This window comes from Bison bison, unplaced genomic scaffold, assembly GCF_000754665.1.
Source record: "Bison bison bison isolate TAMUID 2011002044 unplaced genomic scaffold, Bison_UMD1.0 scf7180017864309, whole genome shotgun sequence".
In the NCBI taxonomy this organism is placed as follows: Eukaryota; Metazoa; Chordata; class Mammalia; order Artiodactyla; family Bovidae; genus Bison; species Bison bison.
In genome coordinates, this window is record NW_011494881.1 from 8,024,154 (window position 1) to 8,034,566 (window position 10,413).

General features: G+C 36.6%; 1 protein-coding gene across 4 annotated transcripts in view; it reads right to left on the bottom strand.

Annotated features, from left to right (window-relative positions):
• AP3M1 (adaptor-related protein complex 3, mu 1 subunit) overlaps positions 1-10,413 on the bottom strand; it is a 21,667-nt gene that overhangs the window by 9,815 nt on the left and 1,439 nt on the right. For all 4 annotated transcript variants that reach the window (XM_010852356.1, XM_010852355.1, XM_010852353.1 and 1 more), the window contains exons 2-3: positions 2,616-2,891; positions 1,745-1,916 (exon numbers count right to left, since the gene is read on the bottom strand). In XM_010852356.1, coding sequence (XP_010850658.1) covers positions 1,745-1,916; positions 2,616-2,888 — 445 coding nt within the window. In that variant the 5' untranslated portion in view covers positions 2,889-2,891. The remainder of the gene's footprint in view (positions 1-1,744; positions 1,917-2,615; positions 2,892-10,413) is intronic.

A 10,413-nucleotide genomic window follows, 5' to 3' on the forward strand; every position in this document is an offset into this window, starting at 1 on the left:
TGATGCTGAAGCTGAAACTCCAGTACTTTGGCCACCTCATGCGAAGAGTTGACTCATTGGAAAAGACTCTGATGTTGGGAGGGATTGGGGGCAGGAGGAGAAGGGGACGACAGAGGATGAGATGGCTGGATGGCATCACTGACTTGATGGACGTGAGTCTGAGTGAACTCCGGGAGTTGGTGATGGACAGGGAGGCCTGGCGTGCTGCGATTCATGGGGTCGCAAAGAGTCGGACACGACTGAGCAACTGAACTGAACTGAACTTATTTATAATTATGGGCAACCTGTTATGGTTGTGTGTGTGTGTGTGTGTGTGTGTGTTTTCTTTCTTGGCAGTGCTGCATAGCTTGTGGGATCTTAGTTCTCCAACCACGGAATGAACCCAGGTCCCAGCAGTGAAAGCACCGACCCCTAACCACTGGCCCACCAAGGTATTCCACACCCCCTCTTTTTTTCATTTAACAGCACATGATGTGTACCCTCTAATGTCATGACACTGTCTACAAAGTTATGGAATTGTATTTCAGAATCTTACACTGTTATTTATATGTTTAAATTTTTTTCCCTCAGTTTCTCATCCAGAGTTTACATTTTAGGAGCAAAGAAATCTCGTCTTATCTTTCCTTAAATTTCTCCTGATACTTATTCTGAGGATTAGGATGAATAATGGAAAGACCACATTCTTATAGACCTTGTTTACCCATTTTTTAGGTCAGTGCACTTGGAAAGGAGTTTGCAATGGTGGACAGTATACATGGAGTATATATGGAGTATATACATGGAGTGGCATATAACAGTTCATAGAAATTTTTCTCTAGAAGACTTTGATACTTTCAAAACAATATTGTCATCTGAATAGCTCTAATTTCTAGCTATACTTATGAACTAAAGCAAAATTAGAAGTTTGCAACACAAGTACAAGGCCCATAATGCATAAAATCTCACAAATACATTAATTTTCTCTCTTTAATACATCTTTTATATATGTAAAATAAAGACTTGAAGGAGGTAAGATATACTCTATGGTGCAGAGTCTTAAACTTTCTATACTCTAATAATTGTGTGGTATGCAGCGGTAAAGAATCCGCCTGCCAATGCAGGAGATGCAGGCAGCATGGGTTCAATTCTTGGGTTGGGAAGATCCCTTGGAGAAGGAAATGGCAACCCACTCCACTATTCTTGCTTGGTAAATCCCATGGACTGAGGAGACTAGAGGGCTACAGTCCATAAGGCTGCAGAGTTGGACGCAACTTAGCGACTGACACAGGGTAATGCCAGTTTTAAAACGCTACTTTTTAAATTTTATTTTTTGTTTTTTTCCCCAGCTTTACTGAGATATAATTGACATATAACACTGTATTAGTTTAAGGTATACAACATAATTATTTGGTATATATATATTACAAAGTGATTACTACAACAGTTAACAGCAGCCAGTACACTGGCTTATGGTTAACTGGGATAATTTATTCAGTGTTACTATTCAGTGTTAAACAATAGCAATAATATTGCTGTAGTCTTGAAGCAAAACTTATAACAAAAGAGTAATAACCAAAAACTCTTATCATTTAAGATATAGGTTCTTTTCATGAAAAGAAATATACTGATATATCCATTTTAACATTACCACTAACTATAATTCTGGCCAAAATGGACTACCTTAATAATCTGCCAGATCACAAGCAAAAATGAATTGTTTATGAAGTTTTAATGGCTCAGTTCCTAATAGACTGTTTTACCTTACCTGTAATAGAGTTGACGACAGAACGCAGAATTGTTGGTGGTTTAATCAATTCTTTCAAGATGTTAGATTCAGTAGCCAGTGGAAATCCATTGTCCAACATTTCTTCCAAGAGCTCATATACTATGACCACATTATCCTTAATTGCAGCCTCCGAACACTCACCAAAGTAGTCCTAATAAAATATACATAGTATTGCACGATGGAAGGCACGAAAAAGGTTTGCTAAATATTTTTTATTCTATTATAAAGGGTATATTTACAGTAGCATAATTCACTGTTTAAGATGTTGAAAATATGTAAACCAGAGGGAAAAAAGCCCTCTATAATTCTATATACTATATCAATATTTTCTTAATATTTTTAGATTGAACTGAATTCCTGCTACAAATTATGCCAGAAAGTACACTGAAATGTTAAAACAGAATAAGAACTATAAACTTCATTTTCCCTGATTAGGTACTCCAAAAAACACAGATTAGTTTTAAACTACTGGTACATTAAGCAAGATAAGAAAAAAAATAAAATTTAAGTAATGCAAGATTTCATAACCTATAAAAACTTTGGTGCCATTCAAAGAACTGCATGTCGAGGGCACTATTATTTCCTGATGACATAATTTATAATACATTAAAAAAAATACAGTTTCTGTGACCATGAGATTGTTCTGTTCTCATAAAATAGGGGCAGCCGTGTGTGCTACTTGTATGCCCTATTAAAAAGGTTTACATTTTATGAACATATGCTTAGTTAGAAAGAAGAGGGACAGAGAGAGAGGGAAACAGACTGTACATCAAAATTAAAGAATATAATTATGTCCCACCTCGAACTAACTTGAATAATCCAAATTCAAAAGACTTGATGAATAACCAACCTGAAAAGTGTCAGCAACTCGATGTAGGAACTCAATTACAAAGAGAGGTGGTACTTCAGTCTGTATGACAGAGACAAAGAAGAGCTTATCCCGGTAGATACTGATGAGGTAGTGGTGAGGTGTTGAAATAACAGGTGGTACATTTTCAACATCAGCAGCTTTCTCTTGAGCTTCAAAGAAATAATCACAGACAGACTGGCTCACAACGCTCTTCCAGTGCTTCTCTAGAAATATGTCACCGGAACAGTTTATGAGAAACAGACTGTGGATCATTTTCTGTGGGAGGAAAATGTTTAAATTTAGTATATATCAAAGAAAAGTATCTTCGTATTATCTGGACACCAAAACCAGACCAAGGCAATACAAGAAACTACAGACCAACATCTGTAGACAGATGTAAAAATTTTCAATAAAATACTAGCAAACTGAATGTAGCAACATTTAAAAAGGTTATAATCCTGACCAAGTGGGATTTATTCGAGAATGCAAGGTTGGTTCAACATGTGAAAATCAATCAATATACAATTCTCATAAAATAAAAGACAAAAATACAATTATTTCAAAAGGTGCAGAGTATCATTTGACAAAATCCAACCACCTTTGAGATAAAAGCATTTAAACTAGCAACAGAAAGAAACTTCCTCAGCCTGATAATGAGCATCTGTGAAAATCCTATAGCTACCATTTAATGCTTAAAGACCAAAAGCTTTCCCTTAATATAAAGAACAAACAATACTCCATTTTCACTACTTCTTTTCAACATGGTACTGGAGGTTGTAGCCATGACAACTAAGCAAGAAAACGAAACACTGCAGCTATGTGCGGAAACAGTGTTGAGTTCTTCAAAAAGTTAAAGACAGAGTTACCAAATGACCCTACAATTGTACTCCTTTATACTCAAGAATGGAGAAGGAAATGGCAACCCACTCCAGTGTTCTTGCCTGGAGAATCCCAGGGATGTGGGAGCCTGGTGGGCTGCCGTCTATGGGGTCACAGAGTTGGACAGGACTGAAGTGACTTAGCAGCAACATACTCAAGAAAACTGGAAACATATGTCCATACAAAAACTTTTACACAAATGGTTGTAGCAACATTATTTATAACAGCCAAAGAGTGGAAATAATTCAAATGTATATCAATTGATGAATGGATTCATTAACCAATTAATGGATAAATAATACTGATAAATATCTGAAATAAAATATTATTTAGCCATAAAAAAGAGTGATGTACCAGTGCATGCTACAACAGAATGGATCTTTAAACATTATGCTAACCAGATACAAAAGACCATAGATTGTATGATTCCATTTGTATGAAATGTCTAGAACAGGCAGATCTATAGAGACAAAGTAGATTAGCCATTGCCAGGGGTTGGGTAGAGGGAGAAGAATGGGGAATTACTGGTTTTGCATTTCTTTTTGAGGTGATAAAAATCTTCTGGAATTAGAAATGATGGTTGCACAACTTTGTGACTATACTAAAAGCTACTAAACTTCACATTTTTAGAATACTGTGCACTTTAGTTTTTAGTATTAAAAAAGATGAAGTGAAGTGAAGTTGCTCAGCCATATCCGACTCTTTGTGACCCCATGGACTGTAGCCTACCAGGCTTCTCCTTCCATGGGATTCTCCAGGCAAGAGTACTGGAGTGGGTTGCCACTTCCTTCTCCAGGGGATCTTCCCGACCCAGGGATCGAACCCAGGTCTCCAGCATTGTAGGCAGGTGCTTTACCCTCTGAGCCACCAGGGAAGCCCTTAAAAACTTACCTTAAAAAAGGTTAAGTTTTAATTTAAATTATTTCAATTAACACAAAGTATTCTTTAATACTCTGCAACACAGAAGTCTACCCCCAGGTGGATTGACAGAAATATGTACAAATGTACACAAAAAACATGCATAACAATATACTGTAGTAGTGAAGACTATTACTGGTTATTAATAGTAAATGGGAAAATAAATTAATATATTAAAATGAAACAGCAATGAAAATGAATGAATTATTGCTACATGAAACAAATATGGACAAATCTTACAAATACAATACTGAACAAAGCCAGACACAAAAGGATACATGCAGTATTTATATTAAGTTCTAGAACAGACAAAACTACAGTTAAGAAAAATCAAACGGTTTCTATTATGAAGGAGAATGCGGGTGGTGACTTAAGTGAGGCACAGGGTTGGCCTTCTAAGGTACTGGTAATGTTTATTTCTTGATCTAGATCATGGTTACAAGTTGTGTTCATTCTGTGTTAATTTTTTGGGTTTTTTGTTAAAAGCTTGAATACTTTTCTGAGTGTTAGTTATACTTCAAATAAAGAGTTTATTGTCCTTGTAATGTGGGAGACAGTGGACAAATATCTAATTACGTTAACTCGCTCCTTTCTTTTATATGAATAATATCAGTATCAATAACTTAGTCTTAGAGGTCCATTCATTCAAAATTACAGTGCTGAATGATAAATGTAGCCTAAGGAGAAAGAATGTAAAATCTATTAATATAGTTTCTAAGCATGAAGACAAACTGCAAAGAGGAAAGGAAGAGTTTTCAGAATGAATTCAATTCTATCGACAGGGAAAACGATGACAACCTGACCAGTTCTTTTCAGAGGAAGTCATTTACTTAATGAAAGCAGTTGACATTTAAAGACTTATCTGATAATTTTCTCTTCCCATGTGGTGCATGCTCAATAGTTACTAATTTAAATAATACTAATTAATAAGATGTGCTTTAGTAATTACTGTATTAATAAATATGGGTGCTGTTAATGGTTTAGGCTTCCTATTTATTAGAAAATGTTTCTTTGTTCAAATGCATCTCTACTTAGCCAAGTAGTCAACCTTGATTGAGTTGGCAGCAATAAACCCTGACAGCTAAGGCTTTGGACCTACTAAATTTTTCCAGATTAATACCCATACTCAGTCAACCCAGTCATGCCTGACTCTTTGCGACCCAATGGACTATAGTCTGTCAGTCTCCTCAATCCACGGGGTTTCCCAGGCAAGAATACTGGAGTGGGTAGCCATTTCCAGATAAATATCTGGAACCTGCTAAATTTTTCCACTTTATCTAGTCAGATGTCTTGTTTAGTAAGTTTGCTTTGTGTCAGTTTCCATTTGAGTGTTAAAATAGCACCACTGGGATACAGAGACTTACTATTCAGAACCTACTGATTTTTAACTATTACCTCTGCTCTCTGATATGTTAAAAAAAAAAAAGGAACAGGGCTATCCAGAAATAAGATCTGCGATTAAAGTTGCATTATATACCTTTTGTGGAATAAAATTTTCACCTGAAATATAAAGTACGGATTAAAGTGGAACTTTTGTAATGAACGCAGTGAGACCCAGGCTTGAGGACTTCAGGCGAGCCATCTATGGAATATAGCATCTTTCACAATAACTAATTTTCAGCTTCAAAGTGTTTTACTCATTAAAGATGAATGAATTAATAATATCTAAAACTGAATACTTACTGTGGGCCAGGCACTATCCTAGGCACTTTACTTACATTATCTTCTTTAATCCTCATAATCAACGCTATAAATACTTATCCCCATTTTTCAGATTAGACAAGAATGTCTGGAAATGATAATTATGATAATTATCTAAGTTCATACAGTAAGTATCAGAGCTAGGATTCAAACCCACATCCAGTTGAATCTTGAGCTCCTGTTCTTACTTGCCTCCCAGAAGCTAATTATCATGAACACACTCTACTGCAGTAGTGTCCAGTATTCTTACTTGCCTCCCAGAAGCACATGTGAACACTTGAAATGTGGCTAATGCAACTGATGTACTGAAGTTTTAATTTTAATCAAATTTAAATAACTACACAGAGCTAATGGTTATCATATTGGACTGGACAGCAAATGTGCTGTTTGAACTTAAAATTTAAGAGAATGAGTTGAAGGATATGTTTCTTGTTTAGTTAGAAGCCAAATGTATTCTAATAAATTACGTACAGCAGACATTATGTTTGAGAGAGCTGACAGTTATCTTCACCTATTTATCCTAAAGAAAGTATAGTTCGCATGGATCTTTGCTACTTTACTCTTACAATATACCCTAAAAAAGCTGCTGTTGAATAAGTGACTTCGTAGTTTCTTTATTTGAAGGGCCAATTCCTACTTGTCGTCTTAAGCTGGTGAAAAATTCTTTCCAGGAAAAGTTTCCACCAAAGCTGTTTTTATTGGCACCGTCCAGGTCTCAGAAGAATAGAGTAAGTCAAACCACCATCTGGATTTACTGCTGTTGTCCTGAGCGCTGAGATGGAAGCATAGTACCTGCAGCTTTCAAAGTGCGCAGCTTTAAAACCGATCTTAACCTTCTACTATAGGGAAAGAGAGCTTATTTCTTCTATCCATATTAAGACCAAGGGCCTAGTGCAAAAAACAAATACTGCATGCAGCTGTGTAAATTAAGGTGTTTCTTTAGCTACTTACCCTTTGAGTAGCCGCAGTTACTTCTTCCATTATTTTAATAAACTTTCTGGGAAAGCTACCACAACTATCCTTTTGTTCCAGTGACTTCAGAGTCAGAAAACAGAATTCTCCCAGCTTATATTAAAGCCACTTAAGAAACTGTGTTTAGAGGCAGTTCCATCAGAGCTTCAGTTGCAGCTTAAATATTTCATAAACCCTCTTTACTGAATGTTGAACACATGCAGCCTGATGACTCACAAACAATGCAATCACAATAGTCAAAATACCCTTGGAAGAGAGTGACTAAAAAAGAAAATGTATTCCTTCTGTATATAACAGAATGGAGGCACAGAAGGGCGTGTATCTAAGGTGAGAGAATGAAACCAGAAAATATTTTAGTCATTCTGATTTTTAACCAATATTCTGACCATTGTTCATTCAACAAAGTTTTGTATGTTTTCTATATTAAGCAATGGGGATACAAGTTGAACAAAACAGAGTCTCTGAACTCAAAGCATTTAGAGTTCAGCAAAGAAAACAAACAATTTAATACAGTAAGATAACAGGGGAAATACTGTGCTATAAAAATCCACAAGGCTTCAAGGTGAGAAAGAACATAAGATAAAGAAACCCAGTACAAATTTAGCAACTTCAGAAGGTGGATGGCGGTGGTGAGATAAAAATGGAGAAAAGCAGATATTGGTTCACTTTGTCCCCAGTGCAATGCAAAAAGTCATTTTTTAAATGGTTTTATGCAAGGGATTCATGTAATCCAATTTATAGTTTTAAGAAAGATCGCACTATAGAAATTGGATAATTGGGCAATTGAATATTGTGACATTAGCTGAGAGATGACTTATGTGGGGGCCTATCTAGAGTGCTGACAATACAGATGAAGCAAAATGAAAAGGTAAGAGAAACATTTAGGGTTGAGCAAAGTTTTGGGGGTAGAGACGGGGCAGGGGACATGAGAGGGAAAAGGAATTTAGTTCTGGTCCTATATAATCTGACCCAATTCTGGATATATTTGACCCCAATGGATATATTCAAAACACCACTGTATACAGAGGTCTGGTGCTTCAGAGGGAAGCTAAACTGGAGATAGATTTGTGAGTACTGTAACCATGATTTTTTATTAATGGAAATTATAACAAAAGGAGAGTAAAACTGCAAAGAGAGAACGTATATAGTAGAAGAGAACCTATAGAAGGAACTTCAACATTTGAGAAGCATATGGATCAAGTCAGCCTACAAAAAGAATGAGAAAATGTGGCTGAAGATGGATAAGAAAAAAAAAAGGGAGCAGAGTTTTTTAAGTAACTAGAGTATGTCAGTCAGTGTGTTTCCAGAACAATGGAGTGGTAAACACTTTAAATGGCACAAAGAGGTCAAGCTATAAGAGAAACTTAAAATATCTGTTATTTTACAGTGTTCCTCAACTTTCTTTTCATTATTGCATCTGAAGAGGCCTTTTCAGAGCCCCATTCATTCATACCCCTCCTCCATAAAATTATTAAAATCACAGAATATTTCTGTATATCTCTTTATGTACCATATCTGTGCTTTATACATAGAAAGTATGATTTTTTTTTCCTCATAAGAAGCAAATTTTGTCCCTGATGAGAATGTACAATTTAGAGGCTATTGGTGATCTCAGTGAAAGAAGTTTCACTGTAGCTCAGTGGAATGCTGGCAAAAAGATATACTACAGTGGGCTGAGAAGGACATAGCAAGAAGTGGGAAAAACAGAGATAAGAAGACTAGATGATACAGTCAAGAACTATAGCTGTGAAGGAGAAGGCAAGAAAATAAAGGGGAATAGTTCATAAAGTTAAGGAAGGATATTTTTAAATGCTAAAGGAAAAATGTAAGTAGAAGGGAGGCTGATGATGGGAGAGCGGGAATAAGTTAAAAAAAAAAAAAAAAGAAAAAGAGGACTCTGAGAAGCTAGGGGAGGATGGCACTGGGAAACTTGGTGAAAGCATGTGTCTTTCCTAAGGAGAAGGGGCACTTTTCCCTCTTTAAACAGAAGGAAAGCAGATTTGTATACCTGGTTGCAAGATGATGGCTTCTATTTTTTCTGTGCAAGAGGAGAGAAGGTCATTTGTTGAGAAAGTGAATTTCTCCTCTCTACAAATACCATTTGTTGTGTGTGAATTAAAATATTACTGAGCTACTTAAATATATCTAGTCTGCAGGGAACTCCAATAGTCTATTATGTTGACTATTTAGAAAAACAGTCAACATAATTGTAAAATTATGTAAAACTTGTAAAATCCTAAGATTCAGTAAGAAAAGCTAATCTTGTTGCCAAGAGAGCTTCCCAACTAAAGGCATATTAGGATTCCAATAATTTTTCTCTCATCTCAATCCTCTACTTTTCCTATGGTTCAACTGAAAGTGTCCTCTGTCCTTTCCAACAGTAATCCTTTCACTCTAATTCTGATCCCATCCCCTCTCCTCTCTTCCAAGGTCTTCTTCTTTCTTCAATCTTTAATCTTGTACATGAGTTACTTGCTCATAAAGTGCCTTGTATCCTTTAAAGCAAACCCCAAACCTTTTAGGGAGCTTGCAAACAATTTTTCTCTTCATGCGCCACATGAAGAAGCATTAGTCTACACTTGCAGTCTCTCCTCTCAATAACTGACTCTTATTAAAGCAGTTCTTGCAAATGACCCAATGACTTCTTAATCATCAACTCCAACAACCTATTCTCAGACTTCAACTTCCTCCTTTGATCTTTGCAGCATTTCATGTCACTGTTAAGTGTCTGCCAAACAAAACAAACACTTATTACCAACATTATATGAAACTTCACCTGTTTTGGTTTTCACCTGGAAAGTTTTTTTTCAACCTTTCATCTCCATCTAAACTACTGTCTCAAAATGGATATAGCCCAAGTTCTACAAAATTCCTCCTTTCTTACGTGTTGTTGTTTAGTCGCTAAGTCGTGTCCGACTCTTTTGAGACCTCATGGAATTGTAGCCCACCAGCCTCCTCTGTCCGTGGGATTTCTCAGGCAAGAATAATGGTGGGGTGCCATTTCTTCCTAACCCAGGGATCGAACCCAGGTCTCCATCATTGACAGGCAGATTCTTTACCACTGAGCCACTTGGGAAACCCTTCTCAGGAAGACTACTAATTTGAAACAAGTATCAACAAGTCTTCCTGTAGCTCAAAGAGTTAAGAGTTCTCCTGCAATGCAGGAGACCATGGTTCGATTCCTGGATCAGGAAGATCCTCCGGAGAAGGGAATGGCAATCCACTCCAGTATTCTTGCCTGGAAAATCCCATGGACAGAGGAGACTGGCGGGGTCCGTGGGGTCGCAAAGAGTCGGACACGACTGAGTAACTACTACTACGCTATCAA